This window comes from Melospiza melodia, unplaced genomic scaffold (genome assembly GCF_035770615.1).
Source record: "Melospiza melodia melodia isolate bMelMel2 unplaced genomic scaffold, bMelMel2.pri scaffold_114, whole genome shotgun sequence".
Lineage (NCBI taxonomy): Eukaryota > Metazoa > Chordata > Aves > Passeriformes > Passerellidae > Melospiza > Melospiza melodia.
Genome location: NW_026948506.1, coordinates 1,037,501 through 1,062,123, shown reverse-complemented (window position 1 = coordinate 1,062,123; position 24,623 = coordinate 1,037,501). Strand labels below are relative to the sequence as shown.

General features: G+C 52.2%; 1 protein-coding gene across 1 annotated transcript in view; it reads right to left on the bottom strand.

The window, feature by feature from the left end:
* Positions 1-24,623, bottom strand: part of LOC134433085 (tenascin-X-like) — a gene marked incomplete at its 3' end in the record, with an annotated part of 66,642 nt that overhangs the window by 11,961 nt on the left and 30,058 nt on the right. The window contains exons 23-32 of the mRNA XM_063181978.1: positions 23,697-24,041; positions 22,862-23,221; positions 22,731-22,767; positions 21,868-22,127; positions 20,114-20,470; positions 18,085-18,486; positions 16,187-16,459; positions 12,091-12,456; positions 11,416-11,766; positions 1,091-1,215 (exon numbers count right to left, since the gene is read on the bottom strand). Of these exons, the coding sequence (XP_063038048.1) occupies positions 1,091-1,215; positions 11,416-11,766; positions 12,091-12,456; positions 16,187-16,459; positions 18,085-18,486; positions 20,114-20,470; positions 21,868-22,127; positions 22,731-22,767; positions 22,862-23,221; positions 23,697-24,041 (2,876 nt within the window). The remainder of the gene's footprint in view (positions 1-1,090; positions 1,216-11,415; positions 11,767-12,090; positions 12,457-16,186; positions 16,460-18,084; positions 18,487-20,113; positions 20,471-21,867; positions 22,128-22,730; positions 22,768-22,861; positions 23,222-23,696; positions 24,042-24,623) is intronic.

The window sequence follows — 24,623 nt, the reverse complement described above, 5'->3', positions numbered from 1 at the left end:
CGTTCTGGGGTTTTTTGGGATCCTTTTTGGGGCCATTCTGGGTGTTTGGGGTGTTTGGGATCCTTTTTTGGGGCCATTTTGGGGTTTTGGGGATCCTTTTTGGGGCTGTTTTGGGGTTTTTGGGATCCTTTTTTGGGGCCGTTCTGGGGTATTTGGGATCTTTTTTGGGGCCGTTTTGGTGGTTTTGGGGATCCTTTTTGGGGCCGTTCTGGGATTTTTGGGGTCCTTCTTGGGCCATTTTGGGGTTTTGGGATCCTTTTTGGGGTTGTTTTGGGGTTTTTGGGATCCTTTTTGGGGCCATTTTGAGGTTTTTGGGGTCCTTCTTGGGGCCATTTTGGGGTTTTGGGGATCCTTTTTGGGTTGTTTTGGGGTTTTTGGGATCCTTTTTGGGGCCATTTTGAGGTTTTGGGGATCCTTTTTGGGGCGGTTTTTGGGGTTTTTAGGATTATTTTTTGGGGCCGTTCTGGGGTTTTTGGGATCCTTTTTGGGGCCCTTCTGGGGTTTTTAGGATCTTTTTTGGGCAGTTCTGGGGTTTTTGGGGATCCTTTTTGGGGCCGTTTTGGGGTTTTAGGATCCTTTTTGGGGCCGTTCTGGGGTGTTTGGGGTTCTTGGGATCCTTTTAGGGGCCGTTTTGGGGTTTTTGGGGTCCTTTTTGGGGCCGTTTTGGGGTTTTTGGGGTCCTTTTTAGGGCCATTTTGGGTTTTTAGGATCCTTTTTGGGGCCGTTTTGGGCTGTTTGGGGTTTTTGGGATCCTTTTTGGGGCCGTTTTGGGCTTTTTGGGGTCCTTTTTGGGGCCGTTTTGGTGTTTTGGGGCTTTTTGAGACACTTTGGGGTTTTTGGGGTCCTTTTTGGGGCCGTTTTGGGGTTTTTGGGATCCTTTTTGGGGATCATTTTGGGGTTTTTGGGATCCTTTTTGGGGCCGTTCTGGGCTTTTTGGGGTCCTTTTTGGTTCCGTTTTGGGGTTTTTGGGATCCTTTTTGGGGCCGTTCTGGGCTTTTTGGGGATCCTTTTTGGGGATCCTTCCTGGTTCCATTTTGGGGTTTTTGGGGTCCTTTTTGGGGCCATTTGGGGTTTTTTGGGGTCCCGTTACCTTTTGGGGTCCCCCTGTGGGGCCGTACTCCAGCTCGAAGCCGTCGCTGGGGCCGGGCTGGGGCTCCCAGAGCACTCGGGCGCTGCGGGGCCACACGGAGTCCACCCTGAGGCTGCCGGGGCCGCCTGGGCACGGACACAACGGGACCCCAAAATCACCCGGGGACACCCCAAAATCTTCCAGGGACACCCAAACCTGCCCTAAAAAACTGGAACCCCAAAATCTGCCACTGAAACCCCAAAAATCACCGCTGGCACCCCAAATACCGCCCTGAACAACCGGAACCCCAAAATCTGCCAGGGACACCCAAAATCACCCGGGGACACGCCAAAAATCACCGCTGGCACCCCAAATACCGCCCTAAAAAACTGAAACCCCAAAATCATCCAGGGATACCCCAAAAATCACCCTGAACCAATGGAACCCCCAAAATCTGCCAGGGACACCCCAAAATCACCCGGGGACACCCAAAAACCACCCTTGGCACCCCAAATACCGCCCTGAACCACTGGAACCCCGAAATCTGCCAGGGACACCCCAAAATCTGCCAGGGACACCCCAAAAATCACCGCTGGCACCCCAAATACCGCCCTGAACCACCGGAACCCCAAAATCCCCCAGGGACACCCAAAAATCACCGCTGGCACCCCAAACTACCGCCCTGAACCACCGGAACCCCAAAATCCCCCACGGACACCCCAAAAATCACCGCTGGCACCCCAAATACCGCCCTGAACCACCGGAACCCCCAAAATCCCCCAGGGACACCCCAAAAATCACCGCTGGCACCCCAAATACCGCCCTGAACCACTGAACCCCAAAATCTGCCAGGGACACCCCAAAAATCACCCTTGGCACCCCAAATGCTGCCCTGAACCACCGGAACCCCAAAATCTGCCAGGGTTACCCCAAAATCTGCCGAGGATACCCCAAAAATCACCCTTGGCACCCCAAATACCGCCCTGAATCACTGACACCCCAAAATCTGCCAGGGATACCCCAAAAATCACCGCTGGCACCCCCAAATACCGCCCTGAATCACTGACACCCCAAAATCCCCACGGACACCCCGAAATCTGCCAGGGACACCCCAAAAATCACCCTTGGCACCCCAAATACCGCCCTGAATCACTGACACCCCAAAATCTGCCAGGGATACCCCAAAAATCACCGCTGGCACCCCAAATACCACCCTGAACCAATGGAACCCCAAAATCACCCGGGGATACCCCAAAAATCACCCCTGGCACCCCAAATACCGCCCTGAACCACCGGAACCCCAAAATCTGCCAGGGTTACCCCAAAATCTGCCGGGGATACCCCAAAAATCACCGCTGGCACCCCAAATACCGCCCTGAACCACCGGAACCCCAAAATCTGCCAGGGATACCCCAAAAATCACCGCTGGCACCCCAAACCTGCCCTAAAAAACTGAAACCCCAAAATCTGCCACGGATACCCCAAAATCTGCCAGGGATACCCAAAAACCACCCTTGGCACCCAAACCTGCCCCATAATCCACTGACACCCCAAAATCATCCGGGGACACCCCAAAAATCACCCTTGGCACCCCAAATACCGCCCTGAACCAATGGAACCCCGAAATCTGCCAGGGATACCCCAAAAATCACCGCTGGCACCCCAAATGCTGCCCTGAACCACCGGAACCCCAAAATCTGCCAGGGACACCCCAAAAATCACCCTTGGCACCCCAAATACCGCCCTGAACCACCGGAGCCCCAAAATCTGCCGGGGACACCCCAAAAACCACCCTTGGCACCCCAAATACCGCCCTGAACCACCGACACCCCAAAATCTGCCAGGGACACCCCAAAATCACCCGGGGATACCCAAAAATCACCGCTGGCACCCCAAATACCGCCCTAAAAAACTGAAACCCCAAAACCATCCAGGGATACCCCAAAAATCACCCTGAACCAATGGAACCCCAAAATCTGCCAGGGACACCCCAAAATCACCCGGGGACACCCCAAAAATCACCCTTGGCACCCCAAATACCACCCTGAACCATCGGAACCCCAAAATCTGCCAGGGATACCCCAAAAATCACCGCTGGCACCCCCAAATACCGCCCTGAACCACCGGAACCCCAAAATCTGCCAGGGATACCCCAAAAATCACCGCTGGCACCCCAAATACCGCCCTGAACCACTGAACCCCAAAATCACCTGGGGATACCCCAAAAATCACCCTTGGCACCCCAAATACCGCCCTGAACCACCGGAACCCCAAAATCTGCCAGGGACACCCCAAAAATCACCGCTGGCACCCCAAATACCGCCCTGAACCAGCGACACCCCAAAATCTGCCAGGGACACCCCAAATACCGCCCAGAACCACCGACACCCCAAAATCTGCCAGGGACACCCCAAAAATCACCCTTGGCACCCCAAATACCGCCCTGAACCACCGGAACCCCAAAATCCCCCAGGGACACCCCAAAAATCACCACTGGCACCCCAAATACCGCCCTGAACCACTGACACCCCAAAATCTGCCACTGATACCCCAAAAACCACCCTTGGCACCCCAAATACCACCCTGAACCACTGACACCCCAAAATCTGCCAGGGACACCCCAAAATCTGCCAGGGACACCCCAAATACCGCCCTGAACCACCGGAACCCCAAAATCTGCCAGGGATACCCCAAAAATCACCGCTGGCACCCCAAATACCGCCCTGAACCACCGGAACCCCAAAATCTGCCGGGGACACCCCAAAATCTGCCGGGGATACCCCAAATACCGCCCTGAACCATCGGAACCCCAAAATCCCCCAGGGACACCCCAAAAATCACCGCTGGCACCCCAAATACCGCCCTGAACCACCGGAACCCCAAAATCTGCCGGGGACACCCCAAAAATCACCGCTGGCACCCCAAATACCGCCCTGAACCACTGACACCCCAAAATCTGCCAGGGATACCCCAAAATCTGCCAGGGATACCCCAAAAATCACCGCTGGCACCCCAAACCTGCCCTAAAAAACTGAAACCCCAAAATCTGCCACGGATACCCCAAAATCTGCCAGGGATACCCCAAAAACCACCCTTGGCACCCCAAACCTGCCCCATAATCCACTGACACCCCAAAATCATCCGGGGACACCCCAAAAATCACCCTTGGCACCCCAAATACCGCCCTGAACCAGCGACACCCCAAAATCTGCCAGGGACACCCCAAAAATCACCGCTGGCACCCCAAATACCGCCCTGAACCACCGACACCCCAAAATCTGCCGGGGATACCCCAAAAATCACCCTTGGCACCCCAAATACCGCCCTGAACCACCGGAACCCCAAAATCTGCCAGGGATACCCCAAAATCTGCCAGGGATACCCCAAAAATCACCGCTGGCACCCCAAATACCGCCCTGAAGCACTGAACCCCAAAATCTGCCACTGATACCCCAAAAACCACCCTTGGCACCCCAAATACCGCCCTGAAGCACTGAACCCCAAAATCTGCCACTGATACCCCAAAAACCACCCTTGGCACCCCAAATACCGCCCTGAACCACCGGAACCCCAAAAATCACCCGGGGATACCCCAAAAATCACCCTTGGCACCCCAAATACCGCCCTGAACCACCGGAACCCCAAAATCTGCCAGGGACACCCCAAAAATCACCGCTGGCACCCCAAATACCGCCCTGAACCACTGACACCCCAAAATCTGCCAGGGACACCCCAAAATCACCCGGGGACACCCCAAAAACCACCCTTGGCACCCCAAATACCGCCCTGAACCACCGGAACCCCAAAATCTGCCAGGGACACCCCAAAATCACCCGGGGACACCCCAAAAATCACCCGGGGACACCCCAAATACCGCCCTGAACCACCGACACCCCAAAATCTGCCAGGGATACCCCAAAATTTGCCAGGGATACCCCAAAAATCACCGCTGGCACCCCCAAATACCGCCCTGAATCACTGACACCCCAAAATCTGCCAGGGATACCCCAAAAATCACCTCTGGCACCCCAAACCTGCCCTAAAAAACTGAAACCCCAAAATCTGCCACGGATACCCCAAAATCTGCCAGGGATACCCCAAAAACCACCATTGGCACCCCAAACCTGCCCCATAATCCACTGACACCCCAAAATCTGCCAGGGACACCCCAAATACCGCCCTGAACCAGCGACACCCCAAAATCCCCCAGGGACACCCCAAAAATCACCGCTGGCACCCCAAATACCGCCCTGAACCACCGGAACCCCAAAAATCACCCGGGGATACCCCAAAAATCACCCCTGGCACACCAAATACCGCCCTGAACCACCGGAACCCCAAAATCTGCCAGGGATACCCCAAAAATCACCGCTGGCACCCCAAATACCACCCTGAACCATCGGAACCCCAAAATCCCCCAGGGACACCCCAAAAATCACCCTTGGCACCCCAAATACCGCCCTGAACCAGCGACACCCCAAAATCTGCCAGGGACACCCCAAAAATCACCCTTGGCACCCCAAATACCGCCCTGAACCAATGGAACCCCGAAATCTGCCAGGGATACCCCAAAAATCACCCTTGGCACACCAAATGCTGTCCTGAACCACCGGAACCCCAAAATCTGCCAGGGTTACCCCAAAATCTGCCGGGGATACCCCAAAAATCACCGCTGGCACCCCAAATACCGCCCTGAACCACTGAACCCCAAAATCTGCCACTGATAGCCCAAAACCCACTGTTGGCACCCCAAATAACCCCTCATAATCCACTGACAGCCCAAAATCCCCCACAGACACCCCAAAAATCACCGGTGGCACCCCAAATCCCCCACGAAAACGCTGATACCCCAAAATCCCCCACGGACACCCCAAAATTCACTGCTGGCACCCCAAATCCCCCACCAATGCAGTCCTCAGCTCCACCCCAGCCCCAGTTCACCCCAGTTCACCCCAGTTCCCCCCAGTTCCCCCAGTATCCCCCAGTTCACCCAGTATCCCCCAGTATCCCCCAGTTCACCCCAGTTCACCCCATTCCCCAGTCCCACACGGTTCCCCCAGTTCACCCCAGTTCACCCCAGTTCCCCCCAGTTCCCCCCAGTTCACCCCAGTTCACCCCAGTTCACCCAGTTCCCCCAGTTCATCCCAGTTCCCCCCAGTTCTCCCAGTTCATCCCAGTTCCCCCCAGTTCTCCCAGTTCATCCCAGTTCACCCCAGTTCACCCCAGTTCACCCCAGTTGCTCCCAGTTCACCCCAGTTCACCCCAGTTCACCCCAGTTGCTCCCAGTTGCTCCCAGTTCTCCCAGTTCACCCCAGTTCCCCCCAGTTCACCCCAGTTCCTCCCAGTTCACCCCAGTTCCCCCCAGTTCCTCCCAGTTCACCCCAGTTCCCCCCAGTTCACCCCAGTTCCCCCCATTCCCCAGTCCCACATGGTTCCCCCAGTTCCTCCCAGTTGCCGCAGTTCAAACCAGTTCCCCCAGTTCACCCCAGTTCTCCCCAGTTCACCCCAAATTCTCCCCAGTCCCAGTTTCCCCCAGTCTTTGCCAGTCCCCAGCTCCAGTTCCCCCCAGTTCATCCCAGTTCCCCCCATTCCCCAGTCCCACACGGTTCCCCCAGTTCCTCCCAGTTGCCCCAGTTCCCCCCAGTTCCCCACAGTTCACCCCAGTTCACCCCAGTTCCCCCCAGTTCCCCACAGTTCACCCCAGTTCACCCCAGTTCCCCCCAGTTCACCCCAGTTCCCCCCAGTTCACCCCATTTCACCCCAGTTCTCCCAGTTCCCCCCAGTTCCCCCCAGTTCACCCCAGTTCACCCAGTTCCCCCCAGTTCACCCCAGTTCACCCCAGTTCTCCCAGTTCCTCCCAGTTCCCCCCAGTTCACCCCAGTTCCCCCCAGTTCTCCCCAGTTCACCCCAGTTCACCGCAGTTCCCCCCAGTTCTCCCAGTTCCTCCCAGTTCACCCCAGTTCACCCCAGTTCCCCCCAGTTCTCCCAGTTCAAACCAGTCCCCCCAGTCCCCACAGTTCACCCCAGTTCATCCCAGTTCACCCCATTCCCCAGTCCCACACGGTTCCCCCAGTTCCCCCCAGTTCCCCCCAGTTCCCCCCAGTTCTCCCAGTTCCTCCCAGTTCCCCCCAGTTCACCCAGTATCCCCCAGTTCACCCCAGTTCCCCCCAGTTCACCCCAGTTCCCCCCAGTTCACCCCAGTTCCCCCCAGTTCCTCCCAGTTCACCCCAGTTCATCCCAGTTCCCCCCATTCCCCAGTCCCACACGGTTCCCCCAGTTCCTCCCAGTTGCCCCAGTTCAAACCAGTTCCCCCCAGTTCACCCCAGTTCTCCCCAGTTCACCCCAAATTCTCCCCAGTCCCAGTTTCCCCCAGTCTTTGCCAGTCCCCAGCTCCAGTTCACCCCAGTTCAGACCAGTTCATCCAGTTCAGACGAGTTCAAACCAGTGCCCCCAGTTCACCCCAGTTCACCCAGTTCCCCCCAGTTCCCCCAGTATCCCCCAGTTCACCCAGTATCCCCCAGTTCACCCAGTATCCCCCAGTTCACCCCATTCCCCAGTCCCACACGGTTCCCCCAGTTCCCCCCAGTTCACCCCAGTTCACCCCAGTTCCTCCCAGTTCCCCCCAGTTCCCCCCAGTTCACCCCAGTTCCCCCCAGTTCCCCCCAGTTCCTCCCAGTTCATCCAGTTCCCCCAGTTCATCCCAGTTCTCCCCAGTTCCCCCCAGTTCTCCCAGTTCTCCCAGTTCACCCCAGTTCCTCCCAGTTCACCCCAGTTCACCCCAGTTGCCCCCAGTTCCTCCCAGTTCACCCCAGTTCCCCCCAGTTCATCCCAGTTCCCCCCATTCCCCAGTCCCACACGGTTCCCCCAGTTCCTCCCAGTTGCCCCAGTTCAAACCAGTTCCCCCAGTTCACCCCAGTTCTCCCCAGTTCACCCCAAATTCTCCCCAGTCCCAGTTTCCCCCACTCTTTGCCAGTCCCCAGCTCCAGTTCACCCCAGTTCACCCCAGTTCATCCAGTTCAGATGAGTTCAAACCAGTGCCCCCAGTTCACCCCAGTTCCTCCCAGTTCACCCCAGTTCCCCCCAGTTCCCCCCAGTTCCCCCAGTTCACCCCAGTTCTCCCCAGTTCACCCCAAATTCTCCCCAGTCCCAGTTTCCCCCACTCTTTGCCAGTCCCCAGCCCCAGTTCTCCCAGTTCTCCCAGTTCTCCCAGTTCCCCCCAGTTCACCCAGTTCCCTCCCAAATTCCCCAATCCCCACCCCTGACAATTCCCAATTCCCTCCCAGTTCCCACTTTACCCCAAATTCCAAAAACCCCAAATTTGCGAATTCCCAATTCCCCCGAAAATTCCCAAATTCCCAAAATTTGGGATTCCCCAATTCCCACTTCCGTCCCAAACTCCCCAATTCCCAACCCTGACAATTCCCAATTCCCAATTTCCTCCCAAATTTCCCAATTTCCTCCCAAATTCCCCAATCCCCAACTCTGACAATTCCCAATTCCCTCCCAGTTCCCACTTTCCCCCAAATTCCCAACTTTGCCAATTCCCAATTCCATCCCAAATTCCCAAATTTGGGAAGTCCCAATACCCTCCCAAATTCTGGAATTCCAAATTCCCTCCCAGTTCCCATTTACCCCCAAATTCCCAAATTTGCAAATTCCCAATTTCCCATTCCCTCCCAAATTCCCAAATTCCAACTCTGACAATTCCCAATTCCCTCCCAGTTCCCACTTTACCCCAAATTCCAAAAACCCCAAATTTGCGAATTCCCAATTCCCCCGAAAATTCCCAAATTCCCAAAATTTTGGATTCCCCAATTCCCACTTCCGTCCCAAACTCCCCAATTCCCAACTCTGAGAATTCCCAATTCCCAATTTCCTCCCAAATTTCCCAATTTCCTCCCAAATTCCCCAATTCCCCACCTCTGACAATTCCCAATTCCCAATTTCCTCCCAAATTCCCCAATCCCCACCTCTGACAATTCCCAATTCCCTCCCAGTTCCCACTTTCCCCCCAATTCCCAACTTTGCCAATTCCCAATTCCATCCCAAATTCCCAAGTTTGGGAAGTCTCAATACCCTCCCAAATTCTGGAATTCCAAATTCCCTCCCAGTTCCCATTTACCCCCAAATTCTCAAATTCCCAAATTTGCGAATTCCCAATTCCCCATTCCCTCCCAAATTCCCAAATTCCAACTCTGGGAATTCCCAATTCCCTCCCAGTTCCCACTTTCCCCCAAATTCCAAAAACCCCAAATTTGCGAATTCCCAATTCCCTCGAAAATTCCCAAATTCCCAAATTTTGGGATTCCCCAATTCCCACTTCCGTCCCAAACTCCCCAATCCCCAACCCTGACAATTCCCAATTCCCAATTTCCTCCCAAATTTCCCAATTCCCAACCCTGACAATTCCCAATTCCCAATTTCCTCCCAAATTTCCCAATTTCCTCCCAAATTCCCCAATCCCCACCTCTGACAATTCCCAATTCCCAATTTCCTCCCAAACTCCCCAATTCCCAACCCTGACAATTCCCAATTCCCAATTTCCTCCCAAATTCCCCAATTTCCTCCCAAATTCCCCAATCCCCACTCTGACAATTCCCAATTCCCTCCCAGTTCCCACTTTCCCCCCAATTCCCAACTTTGCCAATTCCCAATTCCATCCCAAATTCCCAAGTTTGGGAAGTCCCAATACCCTCCCAAATTCTGGAATTCCAAATTCCCTCCCAGTTCCCATTTACCCCCAAATTCCCAAATTTGCGAATTCCCAATTCCCCGTTCCCTCCCAAATTCCCAAATTCCAACTCTGGGAATTCCCAATTCCCTCCCAGTTGCCACTTTACCCCAAATTCCAAAAATCCCAAATTTGCAAATTCCCAATTCCCAGTTCCCTCGAAAATTCCCAAATTCCCAAATTTTGGGATTCCCCAATTCCCACTTCCGTCCCAAACTCCCCAATTCCCAACCCTGACAATTCCCAATTCCCAATTTCCTCCCAAATTCCCCAATCCCCCACTCTGACAATTCTCAATTCCCTCCCAGTTCCCACTTTACCCCAAATTCCAAAAATCCCAAATTTGTGAATTCCCAATTCCCTCAAAAATTCCCAAATTCCCAAATTTTGGGAATTCCCAATTCCCACTTCCGTCCCAAACTCCCCAATTCCCACCTCTGACAATTCCCAATTCCCTCCCAGTTCCCACTTTACCCCAAATTCTAAAAATCCCAAATTTGAGAATTCCCAATTCTCTCGTAAATTCCCTAATTCCCAAACTTTGGGAATTCCCAATTCCCACTTCCGTCCCAAACTCCCCAATTCCCAACTCTGAGAATTCCCAATTCCCAATTTCCTCCCAAATTCCCCAATCCCCAACTCTGACAATTCCCAATTCCCTCCCAGTTCCCACTTTCCCCCAAATTCCAAAAACCCCAAATTTGCGAATTCCCAATTCCCTCGAAAATTCCCAAATTCCCAAATTTTGGGATTCCCCAATTCCCACTTCCGTCCCAAACTCCCCAATTCCCAACCCTGAGAATTCCCAATTCCCAATTTCCTCCCAAATTTCCCAATTTCCTCCCAAACTCCCCAATTCCCAACCCTGACAATTCCCAATTCCCAATTTCCTCCCAAATTTCCCAATTTCCTCCCAAATTCCCCAATCCCCAACCCTGACAATTCCCAATTCCCAATTTTTTCCCTAATTTCCCAATCCCCAACTCTGACAATTCCCAATTCCCTCCCAGTTCCCACTTTCCCCCCAATTCCCAAATTTGCGAATTCCCAATTCCATCCCAAATTCCCAAGTTTGGGAAGTCCCAATACCCTCCCAAATTCTGGAATTCCAAATTCCCTCCCAGTTCCCATTTACCCCCAAATTCCCAAATTCCCAAATTTGCGAATTCCCAATTCCCCATTCCCTCCCAAATTCCCAAATTCCAACTCTGACAATTCCCAATCCCCTCCCAGTTCCCACTTTACCCCAAATTCCAAAAACCCCAAATTTGCGAATTCCCAATTCCCCCGAAAATTCCCAAATTCCCAAATTTTGGGATTCCCCAATTCCCACTTCCGTCCCAAACTCCCCAATCCCCAACCCTGACAATTCCCAATTCCCAATTTCCTCCCAAATTCCCCAATCCCCACCTCTGACAATTCCCAATTCCCTCCCAGTTCCCACTTTCCCCCAAATTCCCGGGCCCTCAGTGCCCCCCGAGCTCCCCAGTGCCCCCCAAATTTCCCCGGCCCCATTCCCAGTTCCTCCCCGTTCCCCCTGGGCCCCGTTCCCAGCCCTGTCCCAGCTCCAGCTCCATCCCCGAGGGGCTCTGGAGGAATCCCCGCAGCTCCTCACCGGTGACGGCCTCGGTGGAGACGTGCTCGGTCCTGGTGCCACCCCTCAGCCCGTAGAGGTGGAAGCGGTACCGGCGGGACGGGGACAGCCCTGGCACTGTCACCGAGCGGGACCCGCCATCGATGGGCAGGGCCTGGGGCTGGCCCTGGGCATCCCGGTACTGCAGCGTGAAGGAGTCAAAGGAGCCCTGGGGGACGCTCCAGTGCAGCTCCACAGAGTTGGATGTGACACCAGACACCCTCAGGTCTTCCAGTGCTGGAGTGGCCTCAGGTGTGGGGGCCTCAGTTTGGGGATTCTCCTGCTGCGGTTCCTCTGTGGGCAGGGGCTGTTCCTCTGGCTCTTCTGCAGCTCCTATGGAGAGGGGATGTTAATGGCTGCTTCCATCCAAACGTCCATCCACCACCAACCAACCCACTCACTCATCCACACTTCCATATTCTAGACCATTCTTCCTGGCAATCATCCTTCCGTCCATCCATCCATCATCCATCCATCCATCCATCCATCCATCCATCCATCCATCCATCCATTCCTGTATTCCCCATACCTCCACCACTCCATCCCTTCCTCCAATCACGCATCCCTCCATTCCTTCATCCCTCCATCACTCCATATATCCATTATTCTTCATCCATTCATCCACCCGGCCTTCCTCCTCTTGACCTTCTCCCTTACCCGTGATGACCTCGGTGGACACATGGTCGATCTTCTTCCTGCCCCTCAGCCCGTAGAGGTGGAAGCGGTACCGGCGGGACGGGGACAGCCCTGGCACTGTCACCGAGCGGGACCCGCCATCGATGGGCAGGGCCTGGGGCTGGCCCTGGGCATCCCGGTACTGCAGCGTGAAGGAGTCAAAGGAGCCCTGGGGGACGCTCCAGTGCAGCTGCACAGAGCTGGGCGTGACACTCGAGACCCTCAGGTCACCCAGCACTGCCCGGGTCGGGGCGGTGTCACTTGATGGGGACCCAGCTGGGGGATCTTTAGGTTGGGGTTCCGCAGGTTGGAGATCTGCTGAAGGCATGGGTGGCTCATCCAAGTTGGCTGCAGGTGCAATGAAGAGGAGACGGTGATGGGTGTCCACGTGTCCATCCAAAAGGGCATTCATCATCCAAAAAATGAGCCATCGTTCATCATCCATCCATCCATCCATCCATCCATCCATCCATCCATCCATCCATCCATCCCTACATCCATCCATCCATCCATCCATCCATCCATCCATCCATCCATCCATCCATCCATCCATCCATCCCTACATCCATCCATCCATCCAGCCCTCCACCCTTCCATCTCGCCATCCATCCATCCATCCATCATCCATCCATCATCCATCCATCCATCCATCATCTCACCCAACATCCAACCCAATGCCATAACCAATCCTGCAAGGGTTCTTCAGTGGCTTCTTTGGAGAGAAGATGGTAATAGGCATGGGCATCCTTGTGTCCCTCTAAAGGTCCATCCCGTGTGTCCATTCACCCATGCGTCCATCCACTGCATCATCCATCCATCATCCTTCCATCATCCATCCATCCATCCATCCATCCATCCATCCATCATCCATCCATCCATCCATCCATCCATCCATCCATCCATCCATCCATCCATCATCCATCCATCCATCCATCCATCCATCCCTCCATCCATCATCTCACCCAACACCCAACCCCATGCCATAACCAATCCCTCAATCATCTCTCCAACTCTTTCTCTCCACATCCACCCAAGCTTTCTCCTCTTCCACCACCCATTTCCCATGGACAATCTTCCATCCTTCAGGACATCCAACCACCCACCAGGAACGCACCATCCACCTCTATTCCCAATTCCATCTAACAGCTCATCCATCTCTTGACCTTCTTCCATCAGCCTGGGAAGAAATCCACTCACAATCGTGTCCAGAATCCATTCAAACATTCAGTTCTTCAACCATCATGGATGGATCATGACCATGATGGAAGATGATAACAATGATGGTGATGATGATGATGGATGATAGATAAAGAGGATGATGCCAATGATGGTGATGATGATGATGATGATGGATGATAGCTAAAGCGGATGATGACAATGATGGTGGATGATGATGATGGATGATAGATAAAGAGGATGATGGCAATGATGGTGGTGATGATGGATGATGATGATGATGATGATGATGATGATGATGGATGATAGATAAAGCGGATGATGACAATGATGGTGGATGATGAGGATGGGTGATAGATAAGGAGGATGATGATGATGATGATGATGGATGATAGCTAAAGAGGATGATGACAATGATTGTGATGATGATGATGGGTGATAGATAAGGAGGATGATGACAATGATTGTGATGATGATGATGGGTGATAGATAAGGAGGATGATGACAATGATGGTGGATAATGAGGATGGGTGATAGATAAGGAGGATGATGACAATGATGGTGGATGATGAGGATGGGTGATAGATAAGGAGGATGATGACAATGATGATGATGATGATGGGTGAGAGATAAAGAGGATGATGACAATGATGGTGATGATGATGGGTGATAGATAAGGCGGATGATGACAATGATGGTGGATGATGAGGATGGGTGATAGATAAAGAGGATGATGGCAATGATGGTCGTGATGATGGATGATGATGATGATGATGGGTGAGAGATAAAGAGGATGATGACAATGATGGTGGATGATGAGGATGGGTGATAGATAAGGAAGATGATGACAATGATGGTAGATGATGATGATGGATGATAGATAAAGAGGATGATGGCAATGATGGTCGTGATGATGGATGATGATGATGATGATGGGTGAGAGATAAAGAGGATGATGACAATGATGGTGGATGATGAGGATGGGTGATAGATAAGGAAGATGATGACAATGATGGTAGATGATGATGATGGATGATAGATAAAGAGGATGATGACAATGATGGTGGATAATGAGGATGGGTGATAGATAAGGAGGATGATGACAATGATGGTGATGATGATGGGTGATAGATAAGGCGGATGATGACAATGATGGTGGATGATGATGATGGATGATAGATAAAGAGGATGATGGCAATGATGGTGGTGATGATGGATGATGACGATGATGATGATGGATGATAGATAAACCGGATGATGACAATGATGGTGGATGATGAGGATGGGTGATAGATAAGGAGGATGATGACAATGATGATGATGATGATGGATGATAGCTAAAGCGGATGATGACAATGATGGTGGATGATGATGATGGATGATAGATAAAGAGGATGATGGCAATGATGGTGGTGATGATGATGATGATGATGATGATGATGATGATGATGATGATGATGGATGATAGATAAAGCGGATGATGACAATGATGGTGGATGATGAGGATGGGTGATAGATAAGGAGGATGATGATGATGATGATGATGATGATGGATGATAGCTAAAGAGGATGATGACCATGATTGTGATGATGATGATGGGTGATAGATAAGGAGGATGATGACAATGATTGTGATGATGATGATGGGTGATAGATAAGGAGGATGATGACGATGATGATGATGATGGATGATAGCTAAAGAGGATGATGACAATGATTGTGATGATGATGATGGGTGATAGATAAGGAGGATGATGACAATGATGGTGGATGATGAGGATGGGTGATAGATAAGGAGGATGATGACAATGATGATGATGATGATGGATGATAGCTAAAGAGGATGATGACAATGATGGTGATGATGATGGGTGATAGATAAGGCGGATGATGACAATGATGGTGGATGATGAGGATGGGTGATAGATAAGGAAGATGATGACATTGATGATGATGATGATGGATGATAGATAAAGAGGATGATGACAATGATGGTGGATGATGATGATGGGTGATAGATAAGGAAGATGATGACAATGATGGTGGATAATGAGGATGGGTGATAGATAAAGAGGATGATGGCAATGATGGTCGTGATGATGGATGATGATGATGATGATGATGGGTGAGAGATAAAGAGGATGATGACAATGATGGTGGATGATGAGGATGGGTGATAGATAAGGAAGATGATGACAATGATGATGATGATGATGGATGATAGATAAAGAGGATGATGACAATGATGGTGGATGATGATGATGGGTGATAGATAAGGAGGATGATGACAATGATGGTGGATGATGATGATGGGTGATAGATAAGGAGGATGATGACAATGATGGTGGATAATGAGGATGGGTGATAGATAAAGAGGATGATGGCAATGATGGTCGTGATGATGGATGATGATGATGATGATGATGGGTGAGAGATAAAGAGGATGATGACAATGATGGTGGATGATGAGGATGGGTGATAGATAAGGAAGATGATGACAATGATGATGATGATGATGGATGATAGATAAAGAGGATGATGACAATGATGGTGGATGATGATGATGGGTGATAGATAAGGAAGATGATGACAATGATGATGATGATGATGGGTGATAGATAAGGAGGATGATGACAATGATGGTGGATAATGAGGATGGGTGATAGATAAGGAGGATGATGACAATGATGGTGGATAATGAGGATGGGTGATAGATAAGGAGGATGATGACAATGATGGTGGATCATGGCAGGTGCGGGTCAATGTGTTGGTGGAAGGGTTGAAGATTGATTGGCTTGTGCTGGGCTCTGTGGGTAACAGATGGCAGGTAGAGATGGGATGGCCATCATCCCTGAATCCATTCACACTGTCATCCATCTGGCCCTCTGACCTTCCCCCTCACCTGTCACAGCCTCGGTGGACACATGGTCGATCTTCTTCCTGCCCCTCAGCCCGTAGAGGTGGAAGCGGTACCGGCGGGACGGGGACAGCCCTGGCACTGTCACCGAGCGGGACCCGCCATCGATGGGCAGGGCCTGGGGCTGGCCCTGGGCATCCCGGTACTGCAGCGTGAAGGAGTCAAAGGAGCCCTGGGGGACGCTCCAGTGCAGCTGCACAGAGCTGGGCGTGACACTCGAGACCCTCAGGTCTTCCAGCACCGCCTGTGCCGGGCGGGCTGCAGATGGAGGGGCCTCAGTTTGGGGATGTGCAGTGTCGTGATCCTCATCTGGGGGGCCCCCAGTTGGGGTGTCCATTGAGGGTGGGGACAGATCCTCTGGGTCAGCTACAGCAACAACAGAAAGGGGACAATGATGGGTGCAGGCATCCACGTCTCCATCCATATGTCCATCCATCATCCACCCAACTCTCCATCATGCGCCATTTCCTCCCAGCCCCTTCTCACCATTCCCTCCTCACCCATCACTGAGCACCCATTGACCCCAGCCCCATTCAACCAATCACTGACTCCTCCATGGACTCACTGATGAGCATCTGCCATCATCCACCATCTTCATCATTGTCATAATCAACATCATCCATCATCTTGATTCATACAATACTCACTGTCCATCCATCCATTCATCCACCCGTCCACCCATCCATCCATCCATCCATCCGTCCCCAATCCAGATCAACTGCCCCAATCCAGATCCTGGACCATCCATCTTATCCATCCATTGTTCCTCTGCCATCCATCTTCATCCATTCATCATCTACCTGTTATCCATCATCCATTTATCCATCATCTATCCATCATCCGTCCTTCTTCCTTTGATGGAACTACTTGAAACTAACGCTCCATCTACCTTCACCACCCCTGCATCCCGACAGGCAACTCCTCCCTCACTCAAGGAAAAAACTGGCCATGGGCTCAGCCACAGGTCCATCCATCATCCATCCATCCATCCATCCATTGTCCATCCATCCATCCAGCCATCCATCCACCCATCCATTCATCCATCCATCCATCCGTTGTCCGTCCATCCATCCATCCATCCATCCATCCATCCATCCATCCATCCATCCATCCATCCATCCATTCACCCACAATATTCTTCATGCACCTTTCTCTTCCACAGCTTTTTTACTTTGATCTCTATTGGATCATCCAACAACCCAACTATGAAACTGATCCACCAAACGACCAACTGCCCCAGTCCAGATCCTGGACCATCCATCTTCATCCATACATTATTCATCAGTAATCTATCTTCATCCATTCATCATCTACCCATCATCCATCATCCATTTATCATTTATCCATCATCCATTTATTCATCATACATCCATCGTCCTTCCTTCTTTCTTTGATGGAACTCCTCGAAACTAAACCTCCATCTACCCCTACAACGCATGCATCACTACAGGCAGCTCCTCCGTCACTCAAGGAAAAAACTGGCCATGGGCTCAGACCCAGGTCCATCCATCCATCCATCCACCCACCCATCCATCCATCCATCCATCCATCCATCCATTGTCCATCCATCCATCCATCCATCCATCCATTCTCCATGCATCCATCCACCCATCCATCCATCCACCCATTGTCCATGCATCCATCCATTCATCCATCCATCCATCCATCAATGCATCCATCCATCCATCATCCATCCATCCATCCACTGATCAACCAATCAACCAACCAATTCAGTAGCCCTCCATCCATCATCCTCCATCATATGATCCATCTTCCATCCACTCACTCCTCTACCTCTCTTTATCCTTCATTCACCAACACGTTCCTCTGTCCCTTGCTCCTTCCACCTCCCATCCTTCATCCCTTCATTCACTCACCCTCACCCCTGTGACCTTCCCCCTCACCTGTCACAGCCTCGGTGGACACATGGTCGATCTTCTTCCTGCCCCTCAGCCCGTAGAGGTGGAAGCGGTACCGGCGGGACGGGGACAGCCCTGGCACTGTCACCGAGCGGGACCCGCCATCGATGGGCAGGGCCTGGGGCTGGCCCTGGGCATCCCGGTACTGCAGCGTGAAGGAGTCAAAGGAGCCCTGGGGGACGCTCCAGTGCAGCTGCACAGAGCTGGGCGTGACACTCGAGACCCTCAGGTCTTCCAGCACCGCCTGTGCCGGAGGGGCTGCAGATGGAGGGGCCTCAGTTTGGGGATGTGCAGTGTTGTGATCCTCATCTGGGGGGCCCCCAGTTGGGGTGTCCATTGAGGGTGGGGACAGATCCTCTGGGTCAGCTACAGCAACAACAGAAAGGGGACAATGATGGGTGCAGGCATCCACGTGTCCATCCATATGTCCATCCATCATCCACCCAACTCTCCATCATGCGCCATTTCCTCCCAGCCCCTTCTCACCATTCCCTCCTCACCCATCACTGAGCACCCATTGACCCCAGCCCCATTCAACCAATCACTGACTCTTCCATGGACTCACTGATGAGCATCTGCCATCATCCACCATCTTCATCATTGTCATAATCAACATCACCCATCATCTTGATTCATACAATATTCACTGTCCATCCATCCATCCATCCATCCATCCATCCATCCATCCATCCATCCATCCATCCATCCATCCATCCATTCACCCACAATATTCTCCATGCAACTTTCTCTTCCACAGCTTTTTTACTTCGATCTCTATTGGATCATCCAGCAACCCAACTATGAAACTGATCCACCAAACCTCCAACTGCCACAATGGACATCCTGCATCATCCATCTTCATCCATCCATTATTCATCTGCCATCCATCTTCATCCATCCGTTATTCACCTGCCATCTATCTTCAGGCGTTCATCATCTACCTGTTATCCATCTTCCATTTATCATTTACTCATCATCCATTTATTCATCATACGTCCATCTTCCGTCCTTCTTCCCTTGACTGAAATTCTTGAAACTAAACCTCCATCTAACCCTGCCACCCTGGCATCCATACAGGCAGCTCCTCCGTCACTCAAGGAAAAGATGACCATGGGCTCAGACCCAGGTCCATCCATCGTCCATCCATCCATCCATCCATCCATCCATCCATCCATCCATCCATCATCCATCCATCATCCATCCATCCATCCATCCATCCATCCATCCATCCATCCATCATCCATCCATCATCCATCCATCCATCCATCCATCCATCCATCCATCCATCCATCCATCCACTGTCCATGCATGCATGCATGCATCCATCCCTCCATCCATCCATCCGTTGTCCATCCATTCATCCATCCATCCATCCATCCATCCATCCATCCATCCATCCATCCATCCATTCATCCATGCACCCATCCATCCATCCATCCATCCATCCATCCATCCATCCATCCATCCATCCATCCATCCATCCATTCATCCATGCATCCATCCATCCATCCATCCATCCATCCATCCATCTGTTGTCCATCCATCCATCCATCCATCCATCCATCCATCCATCCATCCATCCATCCATCCAAACACCAGTCTCTCCATCACACCACCATCCCATGGTCCCAGCCCTCTTTCCATCTCCAACCTGTCTCCCATTTCCCTGCCCAATTCCACCCCTTTCTCCTTCCCCTCCCCATCACCGTCCACCACCAAGCAGTCACAAGCCCCAGAAAACATCTGTTTAATTATTGATACTAAATCCCGCCTGCCTACAGACAAACAACCCCCATCATCCATCACCCATGCACCCAGCCGTCCATCCACACTTCCACTACCCTTTCCTGCAGCCATCCAGTGATGTTCATGTCCATCCTTCTACTCACGGGTCCACCCATCCAGACATCCATCAATAATCCACCTTTTTCTCCATCTTTCCATTAATCTCTCCATCTCCTAGGTCCTTCCGCCCTCTGACCTTCCCCCTCACCTGTCACAGCCTCGGTGGAGACACGGTCGATCTTCTTCCTGCCCCTCAGCCCGTAGAGGTGGAAGCGGTACCGGCGGGACGGGGACAGCCCTGGCACTGTCACCGAGCGGGACCCGCCATCGATGGGCAGGGCCTGGGGCTGGCCCTGGGCATCCCGGTACTGCAGCGTGAAGGAGTCAAAGGAGCCCTGGGGGACGCTCCAGTGCAGCTGCACAGAGCCGGGCGTGACACTCGAGACCCTCAGCTCCCCCAGCACCACCTGTCCCTGGCTGGACTCAGTTTGGGGCTGCTCAGGGTTGTGGTCTTCAAGTTGGGGCTCCTGTGAGGGTAGGGGCAGCTGCTCTGGAACTGCTGCATCTGTGATGGAGAAGGAATGATGATAGGAGTGAGAATCAACAACTTCATTGAACCATCCATCCATCCATCCATCCATCCATCCATCCATCCATCCATCCATCCATTCTTTCATCTCCTGGACCCTTCATTCCAGTATCCATCATCCACCATCCCTCAATCCAACCACATGGCTTTCAATCCTACAACTGATTCTTAACTTCTTCCACCATTGAATCATTCAATAATCAAACCGTTGATTGGATCTGTGAAACTGCCTGCCCCAACATCCATTATCATCGTCATCATCATCATCATCCATCAATCCATCATCAAACCATTGATTGGATCTGTGAACCCACCTGCCCCAACACCCATCACCATCATCATCACCATCATCTATCCATCCATCATCAAACCATTGACTGGATCTGTGAAACCAACTGCCCCAACATCCATTATCATCATCATCATCATCTATCCATCCATCATCAAACCATTGACTGGATCTGTGAAACCAACTGCCCCAATACCCATTATCATCATCATCATCATCCATCATCATCATCCTCATCATCACCATCATCTCCATCTATCCATCCATCCATCCATCCATCATCAAACCATTGATTGGATCTGTGAAACTGCCTGCCCCAATACCCATCATCATCATCATCATCATCATCTATCCATCCATCATCAAACCATTGACTGGATCTGTGAAACTGCTTGCCCCAATACCCATTATCATTGTCATCATCATCATCATCCATCAATCCATCATCAAACCATTGATTGGATCTGTGAAACTGCCTGCCCCAATACCCATCATCATCATCATCATCCATCTGCCCATCCATCCATCCATCCATCCATCCATCCATCCCCACTTTCATCTCCTGGACCATTCATTCCACTATCCATCATCCACCATCCCTCAATCCAACCGTGTGGCTTTCAGTGTGGCTTTTTCTACAGCTGATTCTTTAGCTTCTTCTTCCATTCAATAATCCAACTGTTGACTGGATCTGTGAAACCGCCTGCCACAACACCCATCACCACCATCATCAGCGTGGATGAGTGGATAGATGGATGGATGGATGGATGGACGGACGGACGGTTGTATCCCAGTGGTCCCAGTAGCATCGGTTCAGTCATTGATCCATCGCCCTACCTATTGACCAACCGGCCACCATCATCTATAACCCATCAGCCATCATCAACCATCATCCCTCATCCATCCATAGAACCACACATCCCTGCATCCCCATGCATGCATGGATCCACTCTCCATCCCTCTGGCCTCCACATTCCCACCCCATCTCCAGCCCCAGAAGAACTTCCCAGACTCCCCAAGCTTGAAGGGTCATGTGAGACATTTGATGCACCACAGGAGCAGATGCTGCCTGAGCCCCCCTCACCTGTCACGAAATCAGTGGACACGTGGTCAATCCTTTTGCCACTTTGTAACCCGTAGAGGTGGAAGCGGTACCGGCGGGACGGGGACAGCCCTGGCACTGTCACCGAGCGGGACCCGCCATCGATGGGCAGGGCCTGGGGCTGGCCCTGGGCATCCCGGTACTGCAGCGTGAAGGAGTCAAAGGAGCCCTCGGGGACGCTCCACTGTAGCTCCACAGAGCTGGGCGTGACACTCGAGACCCTCAGCTCCCCCAGCTCTGCTCTTGCTGGGAGTGCCTCAGGTGACAGGGACTCAGTTTGCGGCTTTTCCACTTGAGGCTCCTCTGAGGGCAAGGGTTCTTCGCTGGCTGCATTGGAGAGAAGATGGTAATGGGTGTGGGCATCCTTGTGTCCATCCAAATGCCCGTCCCATCACCCACCAACCGATCCATCCATTCACCCATGTGTCCATCTATTGGATCCTCCATCCATCCATCCATCCATCCATCCATCCATCCATCCATCCATCCATCCATCCATCCATCCATCCATCCATCCATCCATCATTCTTTCAGTCACTCATCCAACATCCAATACAAGCCTGTAGACATTTCCACATCAACCTCTCTGTCTCTTTTTCATCAATCTCCCCACGCCTTCACCCTTCCCACCCTCATTTCCCATGGACAACCTTCCATTGATTTATCACTGAAACCATCCTTGATGGACAGAGGATGAGGGAAGCATGGCAGGATGGATGGATTCATGAAAATTGATGGATGACGATGATGGGGATTCATGGTAGATGAAGATGATGGATGAAAATTGATAATTGATGGTTCCGGCTGCTGCTGGTGAATGATGGATGATGGGAGGTGCTGGTCACTGGGTTGGTGGAAGGGTTGATGGTTGACCAGATGGTGCTGAGTCAATAGCTGCTGGTTGGTGGGCGTGTGATGGGCATCCCTTGATGTGTCCATTTTGTGATCCTTCCATCCCTGTGACCTTCCCCCTCACCTGTCACAGCCTCGGTGGAGACTCGATCAACCCTTCTGCCTCCCCTCAGCCCGTAGAGGTGGAAGCGGTACCGGTGGGACGGGGACAGCCCTGGCACTGTCACCGAGCGGGACCCGCCATCGATGGGCAGGGCCTGGGGCTGGCCCTGGGCATCCCGGTACTGCAGCGTGAAGGAGTCAAAGGAGCCCTGGGGGACGCTCCAGTGCAGCTGCACAGAGCTGGGCGTGACACTCAAGACCCTCAGGTCACCCAGCTCTGCTCTTGCTGGGAGTGCCTCAGGTGTGGGGGCCTCAGTTTGGGGTTTCTCATGCTGCGGTTCCTTTGTGGACAGGGGCAGTTCCTCTGGCTCTTCTGCTGCTCCTATGGAGAGGGGATGGTCATAGGTACTTCCATCCTAATAGGCATCCACCACCGACCAACGAACGCATCCATCAACATATCCACATTCTCATTCTCTGGGCCATTCGATCTGGCATCCGTCCATCCACCCCTCCATCCATCCATCCATCCATCCATCCATCCATCCATCCATCCATCCATCCATCCATCTATCCATCCATCCTTCCATCCATCCATCCATCCATCCATCCATCCATCCATCCATCCATCCATCCGCTAATCCATATGCTGATCCATCCATCCATCCATCCATCCATCCATCCATCCATCCATCCATCCATCCATCCATCCATCCATCCATCCATCTTCTCCTCTACCACTCCACACCTTCCTCCAGTCACCCATCTCTCCATCCCTCCATCCCTTCATCTCTCCATTTCTCCATATATCCATTATTCTGCATCAATACATCCACCCACCCGTCCTTCTGCCTTACCTGTCATGACATCGGTGGACACACGGTCAATCTTCTTCCTTCCCTGCAAACCACAGAGGTGGAAGCGGTACCACTGAGAAGGGGAGAGCCCTGGCACTGTCACCGAGCGGGACCCGCCATCGATGGGCAGGGCCTGGGGCTGGCCCTGGGCATCCCGGTACTGCAGCAGGAAGGAATCAAACGATCCTTCAGGGACGCTCCACTGCAGCCCCACAGAGTTGGATGTGACACTGGAGACCCTCAGGTCCCCCAGCTCTGCTCTTCCTGGGAGCGCCTCAGGTGCCGGGGACTCAGTTTGCGGCTTTTCCACTTGAGGCTCCTCTGAGGGCAAGGGTTCTTCAGTGGCTGCATTGGAGAGAAGATGGTAATGGGTGTGGGCATCCTTGTGTCCATGCAAATGCCCGTCCTACAACCCACCAACCAATCCATCCATTCACCCATGTGTCCATCTATTGGATCATCCATCCATCCATCCATCCATCCATCCATCCATCCATCCATCCATCCATCCATCCATCCATCCATCCATCCATCCATCCATCCATCCATTCTTCCCACAACATATCCAACATCCAACAGAAGCCGCTAGACAGTCTCACATCAATCCCTCTGTCTGTTTCTAATCACATCTCTCCATGCCTTCCAGCCTCCCACACCCATCTCCCATGGGCAACCTTCCATTCATCCATCAATCAATCCATCCTTGATGGACAGAGGATGAGGGAAGCATGGCAGGACAGATGGATGCATGACAATTAATGGATGATGGTGATGGTTATTCATGGCAGATGAAGATGATGGATGACGATGGATAATTGATGGTTCCTGCTGGGTGGTTGTGGATGATGGATGATGGGAAGTGCCACACAATGGGTTGGTGGAAGGGTTGATGGTTGATCAGATGGTGCTGAGTCAACGGGTGCCTGC